This window comes from Triplophysa rosa, linkage group LG21, assembly GCF_024868665.1.
Source record: "Triplophysa rosa linkage group LG21, Trosa_1v2, whole genome shotgun sequence".
Classification (NCBI taxonomy): Eukaryota; Metazoa; Chordata; class Actinopteri; order Cypriniformes; family Nemacheilidae; genus Triplophysa; species Triplophysa rosa.
Genome location: NC_079910.1, coordinates 7653285 through 7681259, shown reverse-complemented (window position 1 = coordinate 7681259; position 27975 = coordinate 7653285). Strand labels below are relative to the sequence as shown.

The 27975-nt window shown below is 40.5% G+C and overlaps 2 protein-coding genes across 3 annotated transcripts in view; one reads left to right on the top strand and one right to left on the bottom strand.

The window, feature by feature from the left end:
- Positions 1-1879: 1879 nt before the first annotated feature.
- On the bottom strand, positions 1880-4801 carry tmem107l (transmembrane protein 107 like). 2 transcript variants are annotated; one of them, XM_057319688.1, is made up of 6 exons: positions 4752-4801; positions 3182-3273; positions 3040-3107; positions 2813-2913; positions 2568-2664; positions 1880-2297 (listed from the first exon to the last, which is right to left on the bottom strand). In XM_057319688.1, the coding sequence occupies exons 1-6, from the start codon at positions 4774-4776 to the stop codon at positions 2228-2230; spliced, it is 453 nt and encodes a 150-aa protein (XP_057175671.1). In that variant the 5' UTR covers positions 4777-4801; the 3' UTR covers positions 1880-2227. The 2 variants fall into 2 exon arrangements, with proteins under 2 accessions (XP_057175671.1, XP_057175672.1); XM_057319689.1 differs by lacking the exon at positions 4752-4801 and adding an exon at positions 3383-3985.
- Positions 4802-7606: 2805 nt separating this feature from the next.
- Positions 7607-27975, top strand: part of huwe1 (HECT, UBA and WWE domain containing E3 ubiquitin protein ligase 1) — a 38875-nt gene continuing 18506 nt past the window's right edge. The window contains exons 1-44 of the mRNA XM_057363197.1: positions 7607-7698; positions 9142-9191; positions 9471-9540; positions 9633-9731; positions 10113-10319; positions 10427-10579; positions 10967-11029; positions 11271-11348; positions 11483-11530; positions 11649-11817; positions 11953-12053; positions 14863-15013; positions 15103-15230; positions 15344-15484; positions 15603-15708; positions 15879-15986; positions 16070-16171; positions 16280-16360; positions 16571-16677; positions 16981-17158; positions 17240-17331; positions 17437-17639; positions 17813-17870; positions 17994-18170; positions 18327-18572; positions 18797-18930; positions 19149-19252; positions 19435-19641; positions 19731-19947; positions 20072-20194; positions 20942-21179; positions 21253-21597; positions 21910-22032; positions 23916-24011; positions 24171-24440; positions 24616-24768; positions 24896-25023; positions 25514-25595; positions 25677-25853; positions 26147-26300; positions 26543-26940; positions 27056-27251; positions 27336-27503; positions 27633-27781. Of these exons, the coding sequence (XP_057219180.1) occupies positions 9496-9540; positions 9633-9731; positions 10113-10319; positions 10427-10579; positions 10967-11029; positions 11271-11348; positions 11483-11530; positions 11649-11817; positions 11953-12053; positions 14863-15013; positions 15103-15230; positions 15344-15484; positions 15603-15708; positions 15879-15986; positions 16070-16171; positions 16280-16360; positions 16571-16677; positions 16981-17158; positions 17240-17331; positions 17437-17639; positions 17813-17870; positions 17994-18170; positions 18327-18572; positions 18797-18930; positions 19149-19252; positions 19435-19641; positions 19731-19947; positions 20072-20194; positions 20942-21179; positions 21253-21597; positions 21910-22032; positions 23916-24011; positions 24171-24440; positions 24616-24768; positions 24896-25023; positions 25514-25595; positions 25677-25853; positions 26147-26300; positions 26543-26940; positions 27056-27251; positions 27336-27503; positions 27633-27781 (6303 nt within the window). The 5' untranslated portion in view covers positions 7607-7698; positions 9142-9191; positions 9471-9495. The remainder of the gene's footprint in view (positions 7699-9141; positions 9192-9470; positions 9541-9632; positions 9732-10112; positions 10320-10426; positions 10580-10966; positions 11030-11270; positions 11349-11482; positions 11531-11648; positions 11818-11952; positions 12054-14862; positions 15014-15102; positions 15231-15343; positions 15485-15602; positions 15709-15878; positions 15987-16069; positions 16172-16279; positions 16361-16570; positions 16678-16980; positions 17159-17239; positions 17332-17436; positions 17640-17812; positions 17871-17993; positions 18171-18326; positions 18573-18796; positions 18931-19148; positions 19253-19434; positions 19642-19730; positions 19948-20071; positions 20195-20941; positions 21180-21252; positions 21598-21909; positions 22033-23915; positions 24012-24170; positions 24441-24615; positions 24769-24895; positions 25024-25513; positions 25596-25676; positions 25854-26146; positions 26301-26542; positions 26941-27055; positions 27252-27335; positions 27504-27632; positions 27782-27975) is intronic.

The following is a 27975-nucleotide window of genomic DNA, read 5'->3' as shown; positions in this document are numbered from 1 at the left end:
AACAAGACAAAAACACTTGCAGTGCTCCATTAAGCTGAATTAAACCATTTATATTTCTATAAATATGTATTCTACCTATACATACATGGATGTGTATCTAAATATACTGTATGTATTGGGACGCCGCCATCTAATAAACATGTGCATCAATTCCAGTAATTCTAATCAAAACCAATATTTAAGAATTTAGTTTCCATCTTTGGAAGGGCCTTTTTCTGTTCCGAAATGACTGCACCCGTGTCATTGATGTGTTTGGCTCAAAGGCATTCAGCTAGGTTGAGGTCTAGGCTTTATGCACACCAGTCAAGTTCTTCCACACTAGACTGAGTCAATCATTTCTTTTTGAACCTTGCTTTGTGCATTGTCATACTGGAATAGAAAAGGGTCATGCCACAACTGCTGTAGCAGTAAGATTTGCGCTCACAGAAATGACTAAAGTAGTCAGACCTGTTCATTAGAAGAATTCTTTTGTCCATATACTAATGCCCTCTGCTGTTCATGCTCCGGTAGTGAATAAAGTTTTGTGAATATGCCAGAAACATTTAGCCACTAGGATGATCAAAAATTTTGTTTATGCATAACTTCTGTATTTAGTGGCCTAACCTAACCCTAGCAAGAACCTGCACAAATACAACTGCAAAAACATAATCTTTATAATGTGTTGATTACAATGGGACATTTTAGCATAACAAAAAACAGCAAAACTTGCTATAAATGCTTCAAAATATCTGCACCAGAACTGTACAAAACAACCACAGTATTTTACTTCTTCTAGAACTGACTTTGTTGTCTGTGAGCACCTAGTAAACACAAATGCAAATTTGTGTTTCGCTATACCTCACCAATATTTTCACAATATGTGGAAATGCCGCTTGACATCAGTTCAAAGAAGAGGTCAGTGGGGTGCAGAGTATTAATAGCTCCTGAAGGAGATGGCAAAAGGTCCCAGACAGTCACCGGAAGAGCCTTTTTGTCAAGGTGCACCTTCCATTTAGCCTTAATTATCTTGCCAGAGGTCACTGATGTTGTTGCTGTCTAGTTGACACTAATTGGCCTAAGGTGAAAAGAGCTTTCACTATGCGACAGAAAGTGGAGGGGTCAGAGAATGAGGCGGGTCAAACAGAGACAAGGGCGAAAATAACTACGAGGTGGAAAGCATGCCGATATTATGTGTGGAGACAGTTGCATGAGATGCAGAAGAAATAGGGCTGTGTACACACAGAGAGTGGAACTCATTAGAGATGGGCCAATGCAGCATCTTGGCTAAAGTTGCCTTATCGATTGGTATGGTTTATTTAAGTTGGGATGAGTGGTTGGATTATTTAGAGGATATGAGGGAAGTTTCTTGGAAATAGAGGTATTGATTTTGTCCGAGAAAATCAGGATAAATGAATAGGTGCCACCACAGCAGAAAGGCAGAGCTTGTGTTTCTCTTACAGATGTAATGTATAAGATCGATTCTCTGCATTGGGTATAACAACAAGTCTTTTCATTTAAAGTACATGTTTTGCCAATTAAATGAAACTGTATTTGGCTTTGAATACAAAGGGACATACACAATTTCGTCTGTCATTTGATAATTAAAACAAAAACACATATTGCATATTGGAACAGGAACCTGCAATAAGTTTTTCTCAAGTGAACTACCATTAAGAGAAGCCGATGAGAACAGTGAATAATTTTAGACACTGTCATCGTTTATTGTCACACATTTGTTTGTTTCCATTCATCTTTATGAATCCAGTCCATCTAAAGCTATGCTTTGTTCACCATGTACAGTGTCGGCTCACAGACTCATCACTCCTCTGAAGGATTAACGTCTCCTACAGCAGTTCTACAGCATGTCAGTGAACATCTAGATGTAGTGTTATTTGTTAAGAACAAATATAAATATAAATGTACCCTTTCAAGGGGAATGACTATATCATGTAGGTATTTGGATTCACATGGGTCCTGTTCTTTTTGTATCATATAAACAGTTATTTTAACCCTTAACAGTGTCCTGGTTAAATAGGTAAAAGTAAAAAAAGTTATAGGCTATCTCGTGACCCCACCTGAAAGTTGACTAGTTTTTACTGTGTTTCTGAGATTCACATATGACTGCATGATACCAGATGAATTAAAGCACAAAACACCGGGCCATTGTTTTAGGTTTTATATTTTACCCATGGAAGGACAATATTCACCCTCCCCACACAAAATCCAGAGAAGTAGAGGACAGAAACACTCACAGAGGCTTTCTCTTAAATCCACATACTACAATGAAAAGGATAATTTCATACAGTGCCGGCATCACACTGGAATGTGGATAAAGCAAAAGAGAAAACATAATTACGATCTCAATTCTGAGATCAACAGTATTTCATTTACGACTAATGATATTTATAGTTAAGATAACATTGGCATATGCAATTGTACAAATGTCTGGTGTACAGAGAGCCGAATCTCACAAATGCCTTCATATGCATTTTTCAGATTTAAGGATATATTTATCATTTATCCGTTACTATCTTTCACAAAAAAAGAAAGCTCAAATCAAACTGAATAAAGATTGCAACTTGACTGACCTACAGAATGCAAAGATCCACCAATAGATGCTGCAAGTCCATTGCTCAAACAAAAAAAAGAGCAGAGCCACACAACCACTGGCATGACATCCTATGGCTGAAAAGTCACAGTTAAGGAAAAACTTGTATTTGTTCTCATATTTAAAAAAAAAGTTAACAATTTGATATGACAAAGTCAAACAATCAAGTTTTTCATTCTACAACATCTACTTGAATCTATGCTACAGCGCTACATGGAAGGATACACAGAAGAGCTTGATTGTTGTTGAACAAAGAGACTCCAGAGAGGAACCCCATCAGTTCTATAGCAAACAGGCCAAGGGTCACTGATAATGCCACCACAAGCCTGCTCACAATTAAAATGATTATGAGAATGAGAGATCCACAAGCAACATTTACTGTGTATACCACCACTAGGTAACTAGGTGAAGAATATCAATAACAAAGAATGCAAGTGTTGTGTTTTCTTTACCGCGTGTCCTCTGATCTGTATTCTTCATCACTGTAGTCTAGGGGTAGACAAGCTCTGACACTGTTCTCCTGTGGAATGGTTTGTTAGCTTACACAAGGCTTAATAGCTTATACATTATAATATAAATGCACTGCGTTCTTACCCTAGACCAAAAGATGATTATGACAATTACAAGGTGCGCGATGAGAGTTAAAAAACGGGCTGGCACCAGAATGATTTGCACCGGCATTGAAACTAGAGAGAATTAAATACTCATGTAAACGTTACAAGTTCAAACAAGACATGAACTACTTACTGTATTGGTTTTAGCTAACGTTAATGGTCTAATGTTGAATTTACTTACCGCTCTATAATGAGTTAAGCTTTGCTTAAATTGTTCATTTGTCGAGGTAAAAGGCAGATTTGTCTTAAAATCACCAATGACAAAAGTACAAACTAAAACAAACAAACAGAAAAACTCGACTTTGTGCGTTTGTTTGGAAGTTTTCCTCGCATCAGGTTGCTAGGACAACACTCTTCTTCTACTCAGACCGTTGGTTGACAATTAAAAAGCTTTATGCCGCCACCTACTGGCGGGAGTTGCCCTCTAACTCCGGCGCGAAATGTCCGTTTTTAAAAGGTTATTGCGTTATAACGGTGACAAAGAGTTTGTAACCGTGTGCTGTCTGTGAAACTGTAGCTGTTAGGTGGCACTCTTTAAAGATCAATCACAATTTATGGCCGATTCACCTTCTTAAATCTCGTTAGCAGCCCTTACTTAAGTAAATCTGCAGCTCCATCTACTGGGCAGACCTTTAAGCACTCTCAAAAAGTAACTTTAGCAGCCTTCCATGTACCTTCCATATATCTTTTCTCAGGCCATAAGATCTACCGTTATCGCTTCAAAACACCGTATACAGTACACTACGTACCAAGGGCGTAAATTTGATTTTGACATTGGTGGGACAAATTGGTCTGCAGGAGCCGCACTGTCGCTTAAAATTTCTGCCGTTTATTTGACTTATTAAACAATATAACATTTTAACATTACTTAAAGTAGTTTTATTCAAAATAGTTTTCTACACTGTTCTTCATTGTTATCACTCTCATTGCTACACTGTCTATTGCAGACTACAGCAGGATCAGTTTCCTTAGAAATACACCAGAATATACAATTAGCCACTCAGTATTAACAACTGTATGTTCAACTGCATCTACAGTCTGGCTAAAAACTACTTTTTAATTCTTAATCACCTGTGACCCTGCCTCTGCCTTTTAACCTGGGCTACAGCTTGGCAAGGCTGCTTCTTTTTTTTAATTGCTTAACAAGAAGATACAAAATACCAAATAAACAACAAGAAAAATCTTAACATCCAAATAGCAGCATAACAAAAATAAACAAAATAAAACAAATTATAAAAAAATATAAAATGTATTTTAATAATAATATTAAATAAATAGGCTATAACAAATACAGAAATGCAATACAGTACAAGGGGCTTAATCATCCAAAAATACTTGGCAAGGCTGCTTCTGCCACCTGATAAAATGACACAATTGGTGGTGCATAGCTTCTGATCAATTCAAAGCTCCCATTTTACACACACAGAGAGAAACTATACTGTAGATTGGGGATTGTCATGTTATGAGAAAAACACTGTCCCTGAAACAACATGTGACGCAACTTGTCCCGTATTTTTGTCAATAAACTGTTGGTAAGAATGTTTTCTTACCGGTAGCATGCATAATCACTCTCATCGCGTCTTGTTGACCGAGCTTTGTTTTGGCGCTCTGACAACCAAATCAGCCGCAGCCTAAAACACAAGTAATCTAAAGAGGGAAAAGCCAATCATAAAGCGACGTTGGTTAGAGAGGCGGGACTCAGGAAAGGCAAAGCCAATCCTATTAGCGACGTGAGTTACAGAGGCGGGATTGCGGATTGCAGCGAACGAGACTTTCCATTTGTGTACAACAAATTGCGCTATTTTTACAGAATAAGGTTGTAAAATATGTTTAGGTTCAATTAAATGATTCCTAGATAAATTAATGTTAAATAAAATAAGTAATAAGTAAAAACCACAAGACACCGACATCAGAGGTTATATCAGAGTCAGAATCAGAAAGAGCTTATTGCCAAGTGTGCTTGGACACACAAGGAATTTGTCTTAGTGACAGAAGCTTCCAGTGCACATACAGGTTAAAAAAGTGACAAGGCACAGGTTACAAAACGTTAAAAAATACGTTTAATTGTATATTAATTATTTGATAAAAAATGTTGGTACAGGGACAGGGATCCCTGGATATTGGTAGGGACACCCTACCACCCCTACCCAAATCGACGCCCTTGCTACGTGCAAAATTATTAACACAATTTTTGCACATTTGTATCTGTGCTTGTACAAATATTTTGTTTATTGTACAAATAATTTTATTCTTACACGAGTATCGAATATTGTGTTTTATTTTATATACATGTTCTTTTCTATAATTATATTTTATTTATCTTGTTGTCTGTCTTACTAAGTCTGTTCTCTAGGTCTGGGTCTATGAGCGTCAGCAACTAAAACAAATTACTTGTACAATAACGTTACTTGGAAATAAAAGTTCATTCATTCATTAATTTGCTGTGACAAACACATGTTGAACTTTATATGGCGGTTTCCAGGACAGGGTTTAAACCTAGTCACAGACTAATTAAAATGTTAGAGGTTTCTTGATCGAAAACAACTTATACTGCCATATCTTAAAATATATCAGTGCGATTGTTTTGTCTCAAGATCCACACAGTAATGTTTTTTTGTAAAGTATGCTTTTAAAACAACTTAAATATCCTAATTTAACTAAGGCCTTGTGCTGATTTAAAATAATCCCTGTCCGGGAAACCACCCCTATATATTTTATAATAATATAACTAGACATAGAAATACTATTAACCAAATCCATTTTCAAGGTACACACAGTATGCCAAGAGAAACTTGGCATTTAGGATTATTCGAAGAGATCCATTAAGATACATATTTCCGACGAAAAATGTATGATACTGATATATTTTGCAGGATAGTCTGTCTAGAAGGGGCCGGTCTATATGTCTGCAGCAGGTTACTATTGGAGCAGAGAACACCGAGTGAAATATCGCGAGATTTACATCCCCACTCGCTGCTGTAAAATGGAGAAGTTATGTTGAAGCGCAACCGAGGTAAGAGCTTAAATTAGTATTTGTCTGTTAGATGGAGACGCCAATGGCTTACTCTGTGCTACCCTTAACACCTACAGACCAAATAACTTGTGGTTTTTACGTGTCTACTGTCAGTTAAATGAGTGTTTTGCTTGCAAAGACCGGACACTTTACTAATATATACCGCCATTTTTAATTTGTGGTCAGACTGACGAGCATTGTGGTGTGTTGGATGCCTGGGCGATTGTGCGCGCGCATATTTATATGTAGTCAAATCTGTTTACATTCTTTAGGCACAATGTCTATCATTTACTCTGTATGGGTGTAAATGAAAGGGAATGTTACTTAACACTGACCAGAACGGACTATGTCATGGGATGACTACGGAAGAGGCTATGTGTGATAGCATGTGCTCATGTGATACATTACATGTATGATCTATAATTTTTGTCGCACCATGTCACAGCGTCAATTTTTAAACCTCAGATTGTTCAAAAGAAGGCTTCAAAACACGGGGCGAGAATGTGTTCACTATAAATGATCATGTACTCAAGTAAGGCATACCATAACAGTTTTGGTATCTAAATTCCTCTAATCTGGCCTTTAGGAAATAGTGCAAGAAGAAAATATAATATTGTGGAAGCATTTTAATCTGTCTGGTGTAGAAATGTAATGCTTTCTAACAGAGAATGCACCGTTTAGAATTAGGCTATATATTTTCTAGTGCACTTCAACAGCTTTATTATATGATGAAAACACTGTTAAGGCCCCCCAATTAACGTAATAGTGATGGCTATAAAACATAAAATAGTTGTTCACCATATGTAGTAATATTGCAAACATTTCACACCATTTGTTTCATTTTCTTGATCAAAACAGTTCTAGGACTATTAAGGAAAGGTCATGTGTTAATGCAAAACTACAGTATACAGAAAGGTGCAACTTTTGTGTTCAATTAATAAGAAAAATGATCTGATGTATGACATTAGTCTCTGATGTCAGAATATTATACAGGTTTATAATTTAAAGTAATTTATAGCATCTTTTACAGTAATGTAACATTCAAGTAAATAAAAATAGTTAATATTTTAGAAACTAGATCTTGTGTGTCCTGTCCTGTTATATGCACAATGTTTATCATGAACTTTATCATATAAAGAATAATTAATTGCAAAAATATATGGAAGACTAGATTGGAAAATGCATAAAGTAATGATTCAAATTTCATTCTGTAATAAATCTACTTGAAATTTATTTAATCAACCAGTACATAAGTGATATTTTCTATACATGTATTTTTAACTTAAACTATTCTTCAGCATCATATTTGACCCGCCACGTTCTATGTAGCTGCGCACAAGTGCAGCAGTAGAAAGTGAGAAATAGAGCGTCCACTAGTCAGTGTTATGGTAGGCCCGAGTGGGGAATGATTCAGCGAGATATTCTGCGTTTCTCAGCTAACCCACTAAACCAACGCATGCACGAGCATCAAGTCACCCGCCGCGGTGAGATTCACCGGCCACTTTTTACAGAGACGAATTGATTTCTGAAAATATGTGAATAATATACGCTATGGTACGGCTGTGTCAGTGTGTAAGCGCTCTGACAGACACTGTTTTTGTGAGCTTGAGATCTGAGAGGAGTGAGCTGGTTTGCTGGAGCAGGCCAAATCGAGCCAGGCTGTAGATTAGACCGGAGCATGTGTGCTGCCATCAGAAAAAATAAGGACCCGTATGGGGTAGTTCCTGACGTATTCCGTAACAGTCGACGTCTGTACTAAGGATCTTTCTCATGTTTGTTTGAATTTGTGCTTTGGTAAATATTTTAACCTTGAGTTGGAAGATTGAGGGTTTGTGTTGACATGTTGAGCGGAATTATGCTGAGAGCCGTGTAGCCTCGCGAGCGCAAAGATGTCGCACGAGCGGCTAACGGTCATTTTACACACGGTCTCTTTACTCACGGTCTCCTTGCGGTTATTTCCACACACTTGAAGACTACCGGTGACCGTTGTGTTTTATTTGTGTTATTAAGAAAAGTTAAAAGTTATCATGGCAATGTTTATCTGCACAGCTTAGCTTGCCGGGGTAGCTCATTAGCAAGAGAAAACTAGCTAGCATGTTAGCTATTCTTAGTATTTCAACTTCCTTCTGTTTTCTGTCTTCTTTTCATTAGAAATGTTTGATTATATATATATATATATATATATATTTGGTAATTTTCTTGTTTTCATCCCTTGCTGTTATTTTACTGGTACTTGTGGGCCTTGTTTGTATTCTGTATTGTGTACTTTCGTTTGTGAGGGACGCTCTGGTTTGCTAATGTCATTGTAATTTTAGGTATTCGTTAACTAGCTGCTGTAATATCATTGTGTCGCTTCCTCGACTACAGCATAGTTTGGTTTGCCGTCAACAAACATATTTGTGTCTTAAAACATTGCTATAATGTTGTAGTACTAGAGTTAAATAAAGTTTTTATGTCAGAATTGTAATGGCAAGGCTGTTGACTTATTTCCTATGTCAGATTCTTTGACTACAAGCCAGTGCCCCTCTTTGACCGGGTTCAAGGTCTTAAATCAGTTTGATTTCTCAGAAGGAATGGATACGATTCTAGAAAGCTTAACTTAATATTTACAGCCAATTCAAATGAATTAATTGGATTTACTGTGTGCATGCTTGTTGGATACACTAGACTGCTTGTGCCCCGATATTGTGCCCCAAATCTAAACTAATGTGGGTTGTTGCTTCTCAAACTGGCCTTCTCATTTGGTGCAGACTTTCTGTTTCCTTGCCAGCTTTGATAAAAAAAATCTGTATAGGAATTCAGTTTTGACAATTTACTACAAATTTATTTATGAAATATAAAGTTGATAAAATCTCAAGCTGCATTGTATTTGACAGTAAGGCCGCAGCTATCTTTACTGTGTTTCATTTTCATCTGTCTCCTTTTAGGTTTTGCACATGAAAAATGCCGTTAAGTTGGAATTGCCAAATCATATACCGTAAGTTCTTAACTTTGCTTTCTATGTTTTGAGTTTACCTGTCTAAACAAAGATCTTAATTGTTTAAAGTGTTTGCTTTTATTTCTAAATTTGGATTTTGGGGTGTTCATGAAAGTGCAATTATTTCTCTTACTTAAAAAATAAAACCACCTCATAGATTTTCACTTTACTGTAGCATAGCTATGTTTTTCTAAATGTTACTAAATGTGGCAGGTATTCACTATTCAATTGAGTAAGCTTTTTATTATTCACATTTATGAGTCTGTGCTTTCATTATAGGAACAGAGTGTAGAAATTAGTAACCATGAAGGTTGACAGAAGCAAATTGAAGAAGACCCCAACTGAAGCGGTCAGTATGCCTGTTTACTCATGTACTCAAAAGTGTGTGTGTGTTCTGATGGAATTCCTAACTGTTGACATGTTCATGTGTTCCTCCCTTAGCCTGCCGACTGCAGGACTCTCATAGAGAAGTTGAAGGGATGCAGCGATGAACAACTGTTACTGGAACTCCAGCAAATCAAGACCTGGAACATCGGAAAGGTGGGAAATAGGCTATATGCTAGCTGTTGTAACACCTTCAGCTGTAGTTTTGCTTAATTTTGCGCCTTTTACATGAAGCATTCTAGGCTTTCAAAATATACTCTATTAACCAACCCGGAGTCTGTATGGATGCCTTCGTTGCATGCCCATTATGACTGCTTTTGCGGTAGTGAGTTTCAGGCAAGTGTGCAGGAGATGCGCACAGGTCTGTGCGATAACAAACTGGACAGCATGTCTGTGCGCACTATGTTGACTATGTTTACGGCACGTGTACTGTGTACAAAGTGCAGCGGCAGACGAAAATATGCAGCTTGCTTTTGGTTTTAGTGTTCTTACAATACACACTCAGATATCTTATGGCTGTCTACTTCCCTTTCACAGTGTGAGCTGTATCATTGGGTGGACCTGCTGGACCGCTTTGATGGCATCCTCTGTGATGCGGGACAGACAGTGGAGAACATGTCGTGGTTGTTGGTTTGTGACCGGCCAGAGAATGGGCAACTAAAAGCCTTATTGCTGGCGGTGCTCAACTTCACTGCGCTGTTAATCGAATACAGCTTTTCAAGACACCTGTACAGCTCTATAGAGGTACGAACAACACCCCTGTTTAATAGGGTTGTCCAACACATGGCTCTGTTAGTCTTAATTGGTTTTAATCATGAATTGACTTGGGATTTATTTCTTTGTGTCTGTAGCACTTGACCACCCTTCTAGCATCATGTGACATGCAGGTGGTTCTGTCTGTGCTGAATCTTTTGTATGTATTCAGCAAACGTTCCAACTACATTACCAGACTGGGCTCCGATAAGAGAAGCCCATTGCTTGCCCGTCTACAACATCTGGCTGAGGTATGATAAACTTTTAATCATTTTTTGTCATCAAAGACATTATGTAAAGATACTTTAAAGTGATTGATATGTCAGTATAGAAAGCAGCTGCAAAAGTAGATACTTTATATGCATGTTCTGCTGCACCGGTGTGCAGTATTAGAGAAAAACTCATGTTCTGATTTATAAAACGTTAATAAATTGCATCCTTAATTCTAGTATGAACATTTCAGTCCTTGTTGAAATTGGTTCACTTGTTGTACCACTTTTAACCAAAGCAGCACGATGACCTGGTTCTGTACAGAGAGGTGCTGCCATGGTTTCAGTTTACTGACATTTCAAGGCTGATGGTTGTTGTCTTTCATCCTACATCATCCTTTTTTCCTGAGTTTGTTTTCTCTGTCATAGAGCTGGGGTGGGAAGGAGAATGGCTTTGGTCTTGCTGAGTGCTGCAGAGATCTGCCGATGTCGGTATGGCGTTTTTGTTGTATTATTTTGTCATGCAATACATAATATGTAATTTAATCAAGTTGTGATGAGTTATTGTATCAGGGCTAGTGTCAAACAATTTTTGGCCAGTTGAGTCATTAGCCAGTTCTGTGTTGTCACTAAATCATATGTCTGGTAAAGACATGTCTTTATTCCAAATGCACTTAAACATCTTAATTTCTGTTATGTATTGAACATTGATGCATCAATTTGTGCTTTGCAGAAATATCCACCAAGTGCCACAACACTGCACTTCGAGTTCTACGCAGAACCCGGCTCTGAGATCAAAGTGGAAAAGAAGGTACAAATGGAGTCTCCGTTGTCTTACTCTTGTTGTGTTTTTTTTAAGACCATTTATGTTTCTTTTATCCTGATTTGTCTTTCTGTGCAACCTAAACATTCAACCTTTTGTTCTTATAATTGCCTTTTCAACAGTCGAGCAGCAATACGCTACACTACATTCATATCGAACAACTCGATAAGGTGAGTTCCACTGGTTGTTTTCATTGCCGTCCATTGTGGAACACTTACAAGCATAGGCTTTTAATAGCTATTGATTACACTTTAATCTAATTTCTGCTTTTCCCTGATGCACCCTTAGATTTCAGAGAGTCCATCAGAGATTATGGAGTCTCTGACGACTATGTACAACATCCCTAAAGACAAACAAATATTGCTTTTCACGCACATTCGCCTGGCTCATGGCTTCTCCAACCACAAGAGGAGACTGCAGGCTGTGCAAGCCAGACTGCATGCCATCTCCATACTCGGTAAGTAAATCTTTTGGTACTAACCAAAATAATAACAGGTAGTTATTTTCACAAAACGGCACTAGGTTTTTGTTTTTTGTCTGCTGAGTTTGATATTTTGTATGATATTTATATATATTTGTATATTTTTTACAGTGTACTCCAATGCCCTCCAGGAGTCGGCTAACAGCATACTGTACAATGGGCTTATAGAAGAGCTAGTAGATGTACTTCAGATCACAGACAAACAGCTAGTGGTGGGTGACAGCTAAACCTCAGTGTAATTGTAATTCTTGTATTAAGAGTTAAGAGGATTTGTTAAGTAGTAGCAGTTTTGCATTTTCCATAAAAAGTAAACAAACCAAATCTAAAAATATAAAAAAATTTAGGGATGCACTGAAATGAAAATTCTTGGCCTAAGCCGAATAAAAATGAAACACTTGGCCGAACACCGACCATGGCTTTTCGCATTTCATTTATTTAGCCAATTTTTTCACTATTGCATAAACTGAATGGTCAAAATGTGCTTTTTATATTTTGTCTTTTTTTTCAGTATGCTAAAATGAAACAAAAAAATTGAGCCCTCTCCCTTCTTGAATAGCCTATATTAGACCTATAACTGACTGCTGAAAGAATGTACTGTACTCTGTACCCCTACAGCAAAACACTTCATTAAAAAGTGTCATTCAACATTATAAGAATGTGAATAAACGAAAACTGTTGGATTATTATACGCTACACTGCAAAATGATTTAAAGGGGTCATATGACTTGGCTAAAACAAATATTATTGTTTGTTTTAGATGTAATGCAATTTGTATACATGATTTAAGGTTAAAAATGCTGTATTTTCCACATACCGTGCATGTTTATATCTCCTCTTTGCTCCGCCTCTCTGAAACGCGCAGATTTTTTACAAAGCTCATCTCTCTGAAAAGCGAGGTGTGCTATGATTGGCCAGTTAACCAGTGCGTAGTGATTGGTCGAATACTGCAAGCGTGTGACGGAAATGTAACGCCTCTTACCATATTTGGAACATATTTGGAATTTTGTCTAGAGGTCGACCGATATGCAGGGCTGATATCGATTATTACAGGTCAAGTAGACCGATAACCGATATTTTGAGCCAATATATATATATATATATATGCATATGCGTGTCTGGTGTAAAAATGAAAAATATGTTCAAAATTAAGAATAACAAGAGCTCTGACAAAAACTTTGCCCAAAAACCATGGTTACTACACATTAACTATAGTGACACCATGGTAAACAGTAAGGACAGAAAGAAACAATACTCGTCAGAAAGAATGCGCTCCACTTAATGCAGTCGCTCTTTACATTGAAACCGATTATTCTCGGAATGGAGAATTTTTATTTTTTATTTTTATTTTTTAAACGGAATGTAAACCTTTCCTCTTTGTTTAGGACTGTCTGAAGATCCGCCGCACATGTGCAGCGTGACATCGGCCAAACGCTCAGTAAATTCTAAGAATCTTGCTGTTTTGTTGTGCCATTGTTTGGGGCTTGCGCAGATCACGTGAAATAGAGCGCTCTGGGTGATAAGATAATGAGCTAATGCGGGAGAGACTGTAACCGTCTTTACTTTCATACATGGTACATAATAGGAGATTATTAAAAGTAGACACTTCAAGCTTTCTTTAGACATATGCTTTACGTTTCTATGATGCGTATTCACAGAGTTTTAGGCTGTTTTAATGACGCGTTTCAGAAAGATGCACGCGGAGAGAGATGGCTGCAAGCACAGCCTGTATATTTTCATTCTTTTACAAAAGCAAAACATTTTGTAGATAATGAGTACACACAAGTAATAGTAGACCAATCACAGTTTCGAATCATGTATTAGTCTTATTTGTATGACTAAAATTACAGAAGTATTTAAATCTTTCTCCGCAGTAATAAAAAAAGATGTGGCAGCGCATTAAGACATAAAGCAATAACACTTGTTACAGATGCTGTTCAGATTTATTTACTGAAAACAACCGACTGTGCTTATGTGTATACTCGCCAAGACGGGCATTATAACGTGTGTGTCTGAACATTAATGTGTAATAAGTTGCAAAAATAACTCAATCTGACACTTGTTGCGAGCAGTTTGAGTGGCGGCTTTGTCCTGTGTGCGCATGCATTGCCTGAGTGCACTGACTGAAGATCGTCTTTTGAGATGAGCACGCGAGTACTTGATGCTTTAAAATGGTTTGTATTTGTGAATTTGCATGACTTAAAATAATGCGCAAATGCCTATTCCGTCAACTGATGCTCGACCACTGAAGCAGCTCGAACAAGCAAAATGCTTTCAGTGCGAGAGTGCAATCCTTTCAGTGTCTTCAGCCTTGACAGATAGGTCTGGGTGAGCATTCGCTTCAAGATAGAATGCATCTTTTGTTCCAACACTTTAATTTTTGCAATTTTACATGTCTAATACATGCATGAGCAACGTAAACACTCCAAAGACACAGAATAACACGTATTCGCACCATATGACCCCTTTAAAGAAAAAAAGAAATCCATGCAAGCAATTCTGACAGACAACCATTTCAGTTCACGTCTACTCTCCAAACACCGCCCACAAAAGCTGAATGTTAAGATGCACTCGTGGTCGGGATGCACAGAACATACTTTGACAAGTTGTTTAGTACAGGGAACTGTGTGCACGCGACCACTGTATGATGTCAAAGGATGTCGCGAGCTGCGGGGGCTACTGTCAGACCGCCCGCTCCAGTCTCTGAAGTACACAAGTTACTGATCGGTAAAGACGCTTTAATTCAGAGATTTAGTCCGGCGCAGCAAGTTCCGTGCTGTGTCTTTCTCTGACACTTAAAAATGCTCCACACACTGCCGACATGTTTACTGCATTAATAAAGCGTGTGAGTCGCGCTCTCTCTGCGCTGTTTGCTGCTTGATCATATCACATGTTTTTTGGTATTTTCGGCCGAATATCTTAGGTTGCCGAACATTCGGTGCAGCCCTAAAAAATGTGTTTATCTGTAACATGATGAGATTGCATTCTTTACAATGAAATGATTTGTTGTTTTTGATTTTGCAGGACATCAAAGCTGCCTCTTTGCGCACTTTGACCTCCATAGTTCACCTGGAACGGACCCCCAAACTCTCCAACATAATTGATTGCACAGGAACAGCCTCCTACCATGGATTTCTACCTGTGCTCGTCCGCAACTGCATACAGGCTATGATTGGTGAGGATGTTGACTAATTGTGCTCTGCTTCAGCTCATCTTGGATTTCTAGTTTGGTGATATTCTGATCTTCTTCCCTTGTTGTTTCAGACCCACTGATGGAGCCGTACCCTCATCAATTTGCCACAGCCCTTTTCTCCTTTCTTTATCACCTGGCCAGTTATGATGCAGGCGGTGAGGCCTTAGTATCTTGTGGCATGATGGAGGCTTTGCTTAAGGTTGGTGATTCGCCGTTTTCTTTCCACTTTCTTTCTCTCATTTGTGCATCTGGATCCTTCATTGTTTGAGTTGCTGTTCTGTTGGGACGTGTCATGAACTGTGTCACCTTTAGGTGATCAAGTTCCTTGGGGATGAGCAGGACCAGATTACCTTCGTGACACGGGCAGTGAGAGTTGTGGATCTCATCACCAATCTGGACATGGCTGCTTTTCAGTCCCATGGCGGCCTCTCAATCTTTATCTGCAGGCTGGAGGTACTGAAAGCCCCCCCCCAAACGGCTCGTTCATCCCCATGTTCCTGCATTGACTATGCAGCTTTTTGACCTCTGATCTTTTGTTGACTGAATGTGACCCCATTGTTTCTCCGTGCAGCATGAAGTTGACCTCTCCAGAAAAGAGTGCCCTTTTGTAATCAAACCAAAGATCCAGAGGCCCAGCACAGCTACTGAGTCAGAGGATATGGACACTGATATGGACAGTTAGTAGCACCTCTTTCATGTGTACTATGTGTGGTGGTGTTTATCTTTAAAAGAACAGTTTACCCACAAAAGAAAAGTATGGACAAACTGTATCTCTCCACTGTTTTTGTTGTAATGAAAGCATGGCTGTTTCTTGCCCAATTTGGTCATAATGCAATTGTATCTTTAGTGTCAGAGGTTGCCATGGAGAGCAGTCCTGGCCCTTCCACTTCCTCTGGTTCCAGAACGGAGACAGACTCCCGAGCACAGAGCAATACAGCAAGCGCCCCCAGAGCAGGTACAACATTTACAGTTTCTTAAAAGTTGTTGTAGTATAGAATGAACTCTGGACTGTTGGATAATATGATTGTTTCCTAACAGGTGTGCAGTGCATCCCTCAGAGGGCCGCTCTGTTGAAATCGATGTTGAACTTCTTGAAAAAAGCCATTCAGGACCCTGCATTCTCTGACGGCATTCGTCATGGTATTTAATCCGTTGTTGTAATTGTTATACAACATATTGCTGTAATTTTGGTTACTAGGGCGTATTTTGCTAAAAGTGATGTTCATTGCCTTTTCGTTCTCATTATAGTAATGGATGGGTCCCTGCCTACCTCTCTGAAACACATTATCAGTAATGCAGAGTATTATGGACCCTCACTGTTTCTCCTAGGTAAGCACACAGAGGATAGCACCTTCGGTTTTGCTAATGTGAAATTAACTCCTTCTGGACAACTTGGTGTGTATCAGACTTCAGGGTCACATCATCTCACATGAGTAGATAGTCACATAAAAAAAGACACTTTCATTAGTTTCAATCTTTTTTGTATTCTTTATTAGTCTGGTTTCTGTATTCATTCTCTTTTTCTCTTTTTGTATTCAGCGACAGAAGTGGTGACCGTGTTTGTGTTCCAGGAGCCCTCTTTACTATCTTCTCTGCAGGACAATGGTCTCACTGATGTCATGTTACATGCACTGCTCATCAAAGATGTGAGTCTGCTGTTTTTTGTTTTCTTTCACTTCTAATTTATATGGTTCTTGTTTTCACCCATGCCCACGCATTCCATTCAGTGTATTCCATTCACTCATTTTGTCTCTTTCGTTATCACTCATCTATAATGTTTCTATAACGCTTCAATCCAGGGGTGTAGCAACAATTATCAGTGTCCAAGTGCCCAGATATAATTATAGTTAAAATTTTGATATGCCTGATTGGTGTGTGAATAAGGTTGAGTAAAAGTGTAGCTTAGGATCAAACTAATTTGTTTTGTTTCAACTCTTATGTTTGTGCAGGTCCCTGCCACCAGGGAGGTGCTGGGTTCTCTACCCAATGTCTTCAGTGCCCTGTGTCTGAATGCTCGGGGTCTGCACTCGTTTGTGCAGTGTCAGCCCTTCGAGCGTCTGTTCAAGGTCCTTCTCTCGCCAGACTACCTGCCTGCCATGCGCCGCAGACGCAGCTCTGACCCACTCGGTGAGCACCCCTTATAGATGGCGGCAGTTGTGATGAGAGATAATGGAAATTAGTTGGTAACTGTGTGTTTCTATGTAACAGGAGACACTGCCTCCAATTTGGGCAGTGCTGTTGACGAGCTAATGCGTCACCAGCCCACATTAAAAACGGACGCGACGACAGCCATCATCAAGGTAAAGTGGCTAGTGCTGAAACATTGTACATGCCATCTATAGAAATGCCCTTCGTATGCAATGATACTTCATATTTAAGTAAATTTTTATTTAATTTTTTTATAGTTGCTGGAGGAGATTTGCAACTTGGGTAGATCACCAGAGTATATCTGCCAGAAACCATCTATACAGAAGGCGGATGGGACAGTTACTGTGCCTCCAGCTCGCTCGAACCACGCTGCAGAGGAGGCATCCAGCGAGGATGAGGAGGAGGAAGAGGCTCTACATACCTTTAGCCAACAGCAGGGGGAGCCAGAAAGCAACAGACAGTTAGTACCTCATAACAATACCAACCTTGTAGATCTGCGAGAGCTGCAAGGAAACAATATTTCTTGCTGTCATTGAATCTTAAGCTGTTTTTGTGTGAACATGTGAAGCATCTATATTAAATCAGAGGATATTGAATAAACCATGTCGGTAACAAATGAATGTTCTTTTACAGAGTGGTGGACACAGAGGAGCGAATCCCCATCCCTCTTATGGATTACATCCTCAATGTGGTACGTGCTTACTCGGATCATCTGCATCCTGCTTTATCTCCTTCTTCTGACTGACTATTTAAGAAGCCAGAATTCTTTAGAGATACATGTAAAAAATATATTGTGAATTTTTTTTTTTTTTAGATGAAATTTGTGGAGTCCATACTAAGTAATAACACCACAGATGACCACTGTCAGGAGTTTGTAAATCAAAAGGGCCTCCTACCGCTAGTGTCAATCCTTGGGCTTCCCAACCTGCCCATAGACTTCCCCACCTCTGCTGCCTGCCAAGCTGTTGCAGGAGTCTGCAAATCAATACTGGTGAGATTGAAACCTACTAACAAAATACACCTTAGAATCAGCTGTATGCTAAACACAGGAGTTAGGAATTCTGTTACTGTGGCTGTGCCAGTGATTTCATTATTGATATATTTCCACCTTGATTCAAAATACATTCTCCTTCTCACTGTGGTTTAGACTTTGTCCCATGAGCCTAAGGTTCTGCAAGAGGGTTTGTGTCAGTTGGACAGTATACTGTCTGCTCTGGAGCCTCTTCATCGGCCCATCGAGTTTCCTGGTGGCTCTGTGCTGCTGAGAGAGCTGGCCAATGCAGGCCATGTCACTGATGCCACGCTGTCGGCACGTGCCACCCCGCTGCTGCACGCCCTGACGGCGGCACACGCGTACATCCTAATGTTTGTCCACACCTGCCGAGTCGGACAGGTGTGTTTCATCTTAGGCTTTTATACCTCTCATATTTTATGCTCTTCTCCTCTTCCCTAGCTTCATTATATTTCCCACTGTATAGTGTGCTTATTGTTGGCTGTTAAGGAAAAATGTTCCATTATAGCTAAATAGCTGTAAATATGAATGTAACAGAAACATCTCGGAGGTATAGACTGTCAGTATGTGAGTCATGACAATACCTCTTGCGCTTTGTCTTTCAGAGCGAGATCCGTGCTATCTCTGTGAACCAGTGGGGTTCTCAGCTGGGTCTAAGTGTTCTAAACAAACTCAGTCAGCTCTACTGCTCTCTAGTGTGGGAGAGCACAGTGCTGCTGTCCCTCTGTACACCAAACAGGTCAGTATTGCTCACATCCATTGCACTGGCATTTATAAGTCCAGGCCACATTTCAACTTTGCTGAGTCTTGTGCTAAAATTAATTGAGATTGAATAACTTTCAAAAATAATGTACAGTGCAGAATTGTATTGTCTTATAAGAAGTGTCTCATAAGTTGTTTGTCTGGCTAACTACATTTGTTTCTTTGTTCGTGATTGGATTGGTTGATGTTTTGCAGTTTGCCTCCTGGCTGTGAGTTTGGTCAGGCTGACATGCAGAAGCTTGTGCCTAAGGAAGAGAAACCCTCGAGCAGCACAACCGCAGCTGCCGGCAGAAGAACTGGTAACACAAAAACTGTTTTATTAATTCTGCATGATACTCTACATGTCTTTGCCTTTTTAATTGGTTGATTTTATTTTAGCCAGAAGTATCTCCTTTTCTATTTCCTCTCCTTTTGAACCTAAGATCCCCTTACTAAAGTGTCTTTTTTTTACTGTTTTGCATTTGGTTTTTCTTTTCTAAAGCCCCTTTCTCTCTGCCAGCTGATACGGAGACTCTCTCTGTTGGAGTGGATCCCTCTGCTCAGGGTTTGCTGGAAGGAATTGGGCTCGATGGAGACTCCCTTGCTCCCATGGAAACGGATGAACCCACAGCTGCTGACCCGAAGGCCAAGTCCAAACTCACACCTGCAATGGCAACGCGTATCAAGCAAATCAAACCTTTACTCTCAGGTCAGTACCTGGCTTTTTAGTCTTGAGATCTTAACCTCGTTTTACTTTGCAATGTCCCATTTTGAGCTGGTATGTTTTTCCTTCCCCAGCCTCCTCTCGTTTGGGTAGGGCTCTTGCAGAGCTGTTTGGGTTGCTGGTGAAGCTTTGCGTGGGCTCACCTGTCCGCCAAAGACGTTCTCACCACACCACCAGCACAGGCACCGCCCCAACACCAGCAGCCCGGGCAACTGCTTCCTCTCTTACTAAACTCCTCACCAAGGGCTTGAGCTGGCAGCCACCTCCATACACCCCAACCCCACGCTTCAGGTACTTAAAGTTTCCACTTTGTGAAGAGCACCATATCTTTAATGATAGACCACAGCACACTGAGCACTGTGCTTACTGAAGGTATATGAAAGGATTCTAAATGTGCTTCTGTGTCATGATTCAGGTTGACGTTTTTCATCTGCTCTGTGGGCTTCACCTCCCCCATGTTGTTTGACGAGAGGAAGTATCCTTACCATCTGATGCTGCAGAAATTCTTCTGTTCTGGTGGCCATGATGCATTGTTTGAGTGAGTGGACAAGAACGTCTTCACTGTTTAGTAGACCAGTGCATCTAGAAAGGCCAGTGTCCCCACAGTCGTTGTTGACCGAGAAGGCTTTTATTACTGTTAGGGGTGGGAGAAAAAAAAAAAATAAAAAAATAAATATCTATTCAATCTGCTTGCTATTCGAATCCATTCACAAATTTCAAAAATCATTTTTTTTAAACGTTACTAAAAATATAACGTGACGTCTTTGGAACAAATAAGGCGGAAGTCAACTGCAAGAACGGTGCAGCGCCCGGACCTTTTACAGTGTGCACACCTCACGGGCGGAGCATACAGGAGAGCAGTAGATAAAGAGAGAAAACCAAATACATTCAGCCCTGTAGTACTAAACTGCAAGATAAACTAAATAATTTTTTAGGATGGTCTTTCTCTGCATCTGCTCTGTGCAGTGAGTGAGCGGCAGGGAGAAACAGCGCATTCAATTTACATATACCATAGCTGACCATAGTAAGTGCAAAATAGAGTTTCCCAAAACCTGTCACTGTTTAGACTTAAGAACATGAACATACTTCTGTAAATATGCACAGTTTGTTAGCCAGACGGACACGCTGGGTGCACTGGACTAAAATGCTAATATTGGTAAAACAACCGCTCTTTTAATGAATTATAATTTTGTCATACAATGTGGCAATTCGTTCGTCGTTTAACCTACAGCACTAACGAGTCGTTTACAAGTGCAGTTTCTCAGTTCTCATTTCTGTTTTTCAGGACATTTAACTGGGCCCTGTCCATGGGAGGAAAGTTTCCTGTGTCAGAGGGCCTGGAACACTCCGAGTTGCCTGACGGAACAGGGGAATTCTTAGATGCCTGGTTGATGCTGGTAGAGAAGATGGTAAACCCCAGCACTGTGCTGGACTCGCCACATTCTTTACCCGCTAAAGTGCCTGGAGCGACCCTCAACGCACCCCAGTTTAGCGCCTTACGTTTCCTCATTGTCACCCAAAAGGTATTCATTTTGTTAATCTCTCTAGATTAGATACAATTAGAAAAAAATTCTAATTTGTCCAATCTTTGTTTAGGCTGCATTCAGTTGTATCCGTAATCTGTGGAACCGTAAGCCCTTGAAGGTCTACGGTGGGCGCATGGCTGAGTCCATGCTGGCCATTTTGTGCCACATTCTGCGAGGAGAACCCATCATCCAGGAACGGCTGTCGAAAGAAAGAGAGGGGACCGCCCGGCCAGATGAGGAGAGCAGCTCCTCGTCAGGCACTGCAGGAACTACTGGGCCTCCGGGATCAGGGCCAGTCGTTGCAGAGGGAGTGGCTGCAAGTGCTAATGGGAACGCTGCTGGTAGCTCTGCAGAGGAGGCGACCAACTCTGCAACCCGCAGAGAGCCACAAGTCAATCCGGCTCAGCTCACTCAGGTACCACTTGGACCTTTAACGCAAGTCATATAGTCTTAACAAAAACAACATTTTGCCACACAGTCAAATCGCTAATAGACAGTCGCTAATAGACAGCGGTGGAAACAACATGTTACATAATTTATTTTCTTTAAAGAAAAACTAAATGCATTAAAACTAAAGTGCTCTATATGTTTTAAGTAAAGGTAGATTTAATAACATTAGCTATGTTAAAAATGGTCAAATTAAACTTGATTTAATATGAATCTAATTACGGGCCTACCTGTCAAATGAACCATTACAGTACACTTATTATCTTTGCTTTCTATGCAGCTAATTGACATGGGCTTCTCCAGAGAACATGCAATGGAATCTCTTCTGAACACCAGCACTATGGAGCAGGCCACGGAGTACTTGCTTACGCACCCTCCGCCACTGCTCAGCGCAGCTGTCAGAGTAAGACCCTAACAGTCCTCTTTCTCTCTTACACCGACACACACAAGCATGGGCACAGAGACAGGTTGCACATAGTAAGAATAAGCTGGCGTAGTTACTAGGGGTGGGAAAAAATATAGATTCACAATGAATATCCATTCAATCTGCTAGCGATTCGAATCGATTTTCATATTTCAAAAATCTTTTTTTTTTTAAACGTTACTAATATACTGTAATAACGTGACGTCTTTGGAACAAATAAGGCGGAAGTCAACTGCAAGAGCGGTGCACACCTCACGGGCAAACACAGCGGAGCATATAGGAGCAGTAGATAAAGAGTGAAATCCAAATACATTCAGCCCTGTAGGACTAAACTGCAAGATAAACTAAATACATTTTTAGGATGGTCTTTCTCTGCATCTGCTCTGTGCAGTGAGTGAGCGGCAGGGAATTTACTTGGGATGCAACAATACAGCTCACCCACGGTTCAATACGAACCTCAAATTCTCGCCCACAGTATTCGGTTCGGTTCTGATGGCTTCGGCACAATAAAGTGTTTTTTCATTGTTTTATGCTTATGTGACAGGAACGGTAAAAACTTAAAAAGAAAAAAAAACTATTTTACTGAAATTCCCTTTGTTTTACTTTACGTATTTTATTGTCTTTAAGTAAAAATCAACAAAATTCCTGGTGTATTGAATAAATGTAAAGATTTACACTGGCAGCTCACAGCAGTTTTTGGTTTACTGTTCATCAACATGCCAGTAAAATAAGCTTCTTGAAGAGGTTTTGCGCATCAGAGTATTTAAAAAGACGTAAAGCAAAACTTGCGATTGCTGTAATCGAAGTAAACGTGCGCTCAATGGGAAAGGCCAAAGATAATATATTATAAACGGACTTTGGCATGATGCTGTAGACGCTCTTTCTGCATGTGCTGAGAGCAACGCGAACGTGCTGCTTTCTTATGCAGTGTAAAAATACATTCTTGATGTGCCAAATTTGGACATAATCACTTTAGTACATGGGCATACAATAAAGCCAGCCCGCGTCTGTTCGTCAGCATTATACTCAACAACAGCACATTGCTTCTCGTGTTGCAGGCAGTCTCGCTTCACCGCCTGACCACCACTCGCTATTAGATATTACTTGTGGGGATGCGTTTATCCATCTCAGCATACAGACAAACACGGACAGAGGCAGTTCAGAGTGATATTAAGCGCACAGAAATAATTTAAACACAAAACCGGAAAACTGCAATTCATTTACACGTATTGAACCGTGGAGGTCGTACCAAACGGTTCAATATTATATTGAGTATTGTGGCATCCCTACAATTTACTATACCGCAGCTGACTTGTCAGTAAGTGCAAAATAGCGTTTCCCAAAACCTGTCACTGTTTAGACTTAAGAACACGAACATACTTCTGTAAATATGCACAGTTTGTTAGCCAGATTGACGCACTGTGTTCTCTGCACGGGACTAATACACTAATATTGGTAAAATAAGTGCTCTTTTAATGTATGTGTATGATGATTTTGTCATATGATGTGGCAATGCGTGAAAGTGACTGTCGTTTTATATACAGCACTAATAAGTCGCATTTAATTACTATTATGAACTTGTTTTTATGTCTGACAGCAGAACACGTCAATGAGACTGGCTTTACTGGGCACTCGGTTGTATTAAAATACAATATGTGACAGTTCTAAGAGTAGAAGTACCAACACTACTCTGACTCAGAGCGCAAACGTAAAACGATGACATAAAATCTTAAATATGCTAATTAGTACTACAAGAATTTATTCTGAATAGAATCGTGACCCTAAGAATCGATTCTGAATGGAATCGTGAGGGACCAAACGATTCCCACCCCTAGTAGTTACTGTGAGCTTTGTTTCTGTAGGAGTTCACCATGTCTGAAGAAGACCAGATGATGCGGGCCATTGCCATGTCTCTAGGTCAAGAAGTTAGCATGGAGCAGCGCTCAGACTCACCTGAGGTGGGCATACACACTCATTCTGTTACTTGCATCAGCGAAGCAGGAAGTACTGAGCAGCACAGTTTAGGTCTCACATGTGTACTTCACATTGACTTAGTGAAGCTTTTTTGGCACTTCAGCAGAGCCACAAATCAAACCACTGTAACTTTGTGTCCACAGGAAGCAGCTCGTCGGCGTGAAGAGGAGGAGAGGAGAGCAAGGGAACGTGTGGAAGAGGAAGAGGCACGTTGTCTGGAACGCTTTCTGGAAGCGGAGCCTCTGGACACCACAGAGCTCCATTCGTTTACAGACTCTATGCTACCTGGCTGCTTCCACTTGCTGGATGAGCTGCCGGACACCGTCTACCGGCTCTGTGACCTTCTCATGACAGCCATTAAAAGAAACGGCCCTGAATACAGAGACCTCATCCTCAGACAGGTTGTCAATCAGGTCAGTGCACAAAAAGTGCTTATTTTTACAAAAAATTTTACACATGATGACGGGTAAGCCAATTAATAGACTTGTGAATTTTGGGTCTTAAATTGTATCAGCAAAGCATTTTTTAGGCATCATAGGTGTGCTTTAGACCCTATCCTCACCTGTATTTGTGTGTATATGTACAAAGGTATGGGAGGCTGCCGATGTGTTGATAAAGGCTGCTGTGCCGCTCACCACCAGTGACACAAAAACAGTGTCTGAGTGGACGAAGCAGATGGCAACCCTCCCTCAGGCCTCCAACCTAGCCACCCGCATCCTCCTGCTCACGCTGCTCTTTGAGGTAAGTTGTATTCCGCACACATGACCACCCTTTATAACACTGTTCGCTAAGTACTGCAAGATCTCATCCCGGTTCTGCATGCATAAGTAAACACACTGATGGAAGTTTGTGACATTCTGTGCCGCAGGAGCTGAAACTGTCATGCGCACGTGTGGTGGAGAATAGCGGCGTCTTGACTGTGCTGATTAAGCTGTTGGAGGTGGTACAGCCCTGTTTGCAGGCTGCCAAAGAGCAGAAGGACATCCAGACGCCCAAGTGAGTGTCTGTAATTCCCTGTCTGCATGACTGATCAGTAGTTGAGTTCTCTCTCAGACATCAGCATTCCTAGAAAGCCCAGCCCTGCTGACCCAAGCAAGAAAAAGACTACGCATTAGTTTAGAAGGGAATAATGGGCTACTGGGGCCATATTATACACTCTTAAAGCATTTTAGTTTCTCACATGAGACTACTTGAGTTGTAATTCAAGGTTTCTTGTGCCACAAATAGTTAGAATTTAGTTTTCCCATGACTGTTTTCAACGCGTTTTAAAGGCGGAGCATCATTAGCCGACTCTAAACTGTGTGATTGATTGACTTGCCTTTGTGTACCAGCATGACAATCATGGGTCAGATGTTAATATGCACATAATCATGCTGATTTATGCAGCTATGCAGTTTCCGAAGGCCTGTGTGGTGCATTATTATGTGAATGTTAGCCTGTTTTGTTATATTCACTGTAATGGAACCTTGTTGGGTTTTATCTGCAGATGGATCACCCCTGTGCTTCTGCTTATTGACTTCTACGAAAAGATGGCTGTGTCATCCAAACGTAGAGCCCAGATGAACAAGGTTTGTGCCAGATAGCTAAACATGGGTGATTACGTTTTCTTGTTCTGAAATAAGAATTGCTCAAACATTTTGTCATTTCAGTACCTGCAGCCCAATGGGAATAACTGGCGGTGGTTTGATGACCGCTCGGGCCGCTGGTGCAGCTATAGCGCCAGTAACAAAAGCACTATAGACTCCGCCTGGAGGGCCGGAGAGACGAGCGTCCGTTTCACTGCAGGACGTAGGAGATACACTGTCCAGTTTAACACCATGGTGCAGGTAGGAGACACATCCTGGAGCTGTACCCAACCCTGAGACCTTTCAAGTAACTTTATTGTTTGTACATTATTTAAGACCTGCACACAAAAAACAAGAGATCTCCAGAAAACAAGACCGAAAAATAATGAATGATGTATAACTTGTGGGCTTTTGCACTGCTTTTATCTTCCCATGAAAAATTGTTTTAGCATGCATGAAAGAATGCATCAAGCATAAACAAACTGAATTACCTAAGACATGCCATTGACCATGAATCCGAGTTAAAGATCTCACGCCATGTTTGTCTGCTTCAGGTGAATGAGGAGACTGGAAACAGACGGCCAGTAATGTTAACAGTGCAAAGGGTGCCACGGATGCCAAAACCCTCTAAAGCTGGAAGTGTTACTGATACAGAGAGAGAGGAAGGAGAACAGAAAGCCAAGACTGAGGAGACTCAGACAGAAACTGGTAAGGACACAAGTGTTTTTTTCTTCTTCTGGCTGCTTCTATGACTATTTGGCTCATACTAACAGCCCCCTTAATGTGTGATCTGCCTCATATAAAATGAGACCTCATATCTTGTGAGGGTATATAATCTTAAAAAATATTTTAAAATACTTGGATTAATTTAGAAAAAGTAATTGAAATATATTAGGTGCATTATCTGTTTAGTAGTGCATTCAAATGTTTTTCTTCATTGATTTTTTAAGACTCCACGTCGGTGGCTGTGGAGATGGCTCCCCCTAAAGAAGATCTGGAGCAGAAAGATTCAGGCACGGCAGCTCCTGCTGCTGTTCAGGACCCCTCTGTCTCCAGTGGTATTGTGGTGCAGGGGCTGACAGAGGAGATGGTCACCATCCTGATCCGTGCCTGTGTCAGCATGATCAGTGTTCCCGTGGACCCGGACACTCTGCACGCCACCTTGCGGCTTTGTCTGCGTCTTACGCGCACGCACCATTACGCTATGATGTTTGCTGAGCTTAAGAGCACACGCATGATTCTGAACCTCACACAGAGCTCTGGGTTCAATGGATTCACGCCGTTGGTCACGCTGCTCTTCCGCCACATCATAGAAGACCCAGCAACTCTGCGGCACACCATGGAGAAGGTGCTTAGTTTTTGTTTACTTTTTAATTAAATCAGTATTTATTAGCCTTTAAAGGTGTGTTTTGTCTAAAATAATTTATCCTTTCAATCATAAACTTGTTCCTCTAATTTCTCAGGTGGTGCGGTCTGCTGTCACCAGTGGGGCAGGAAGTACCACTTCAGGTGTGGTGTCAGGCAGTTTGGGCTCAAGGGAGATCAACTACATTCTGCGTGTCCTCGGTCCAGCAGCATGCCGCAACCCAGAGTGCTTTACAGAAACTGCCAAGAGCTGCATCCGTATTGCTCTACCAGCCCCAAGAGGTGCTGGGACCGGTATGATTTGAAATCCTTAAAGCCATGTGTCTCCCACATGAAGTTTAAAAGACAATTAATCTATTGCTTCTCTATGTTTCTCAGCCTCAGATGATGAGTTTGAGAACTTCAGAATTAAGGGTCCAAACGCTGTCCAGTTAGTTAAGACCACACCCCTGAAACTGTCCCCGCTGCCGTCCATTCCAGAGACCATTAAAGAAGTCATCTATGATATGCTTAATGCCCTAGCAGCATATCATGCTCCAGAAGAGGGTAAGAGATCTAACAGTCAGGCTCAGAAACAGACAGTAGAGAGTACCGGTTCTGTTCTATCTAGCTGTCATCTGTCATCAACTTCTACTTGACTCAATGCTTGGTGTCTTCTTTCATTTGTATGTGTAGCAGAAAAAGGAGAGGAGCGGGCGGCAACAGTACCAGGGGGTCAAGACCTGTGTCAGATCCTGCAGGATGTTGGCGATGACGTCTACCAGCAGTACAGACTCACTAGACAGGGCAGTGACTTTGACTCACAGTCTGCCTTCCACATAAATGTAAGAGTCTGCATGTATACTCGGTTGTATCAAATATGTTCTTTTTTTATATTTTTCTTCTACCAAAATGTTACTGTAACTTAACCCCACCTATTGTGCTATGGACATGAATGATTCCCTAAATTCTCTTACTTAAGACGTGCCCTGCTGTTACTGTTATAGGGAGCCGCAGAGATGATTTATTTTTGTATGCA

Bases quoted from the DNA above. Each gene is read 5' to 3' on its own strand.
- tmem107l (XM_057319688.1), bottom strand. From the start codon at position 4,776: ATGAGAGTGATTATGCATGCTACCG. The intron at 3,274-4,751 runs GTAAGAAAACAT...AATTCTCTCTAG, and splicing joins AGTGATTATGCATGCTACCG to TTTCAATGCCGGTGCAAATC. The intron at 3,108-3,181 runs GTAAGAACGCAG...ACCATTCCACAG, and splicing joins TAATCATCTTTTGGTCTAGG to GAGAACAGTGTCAGAGCTTG.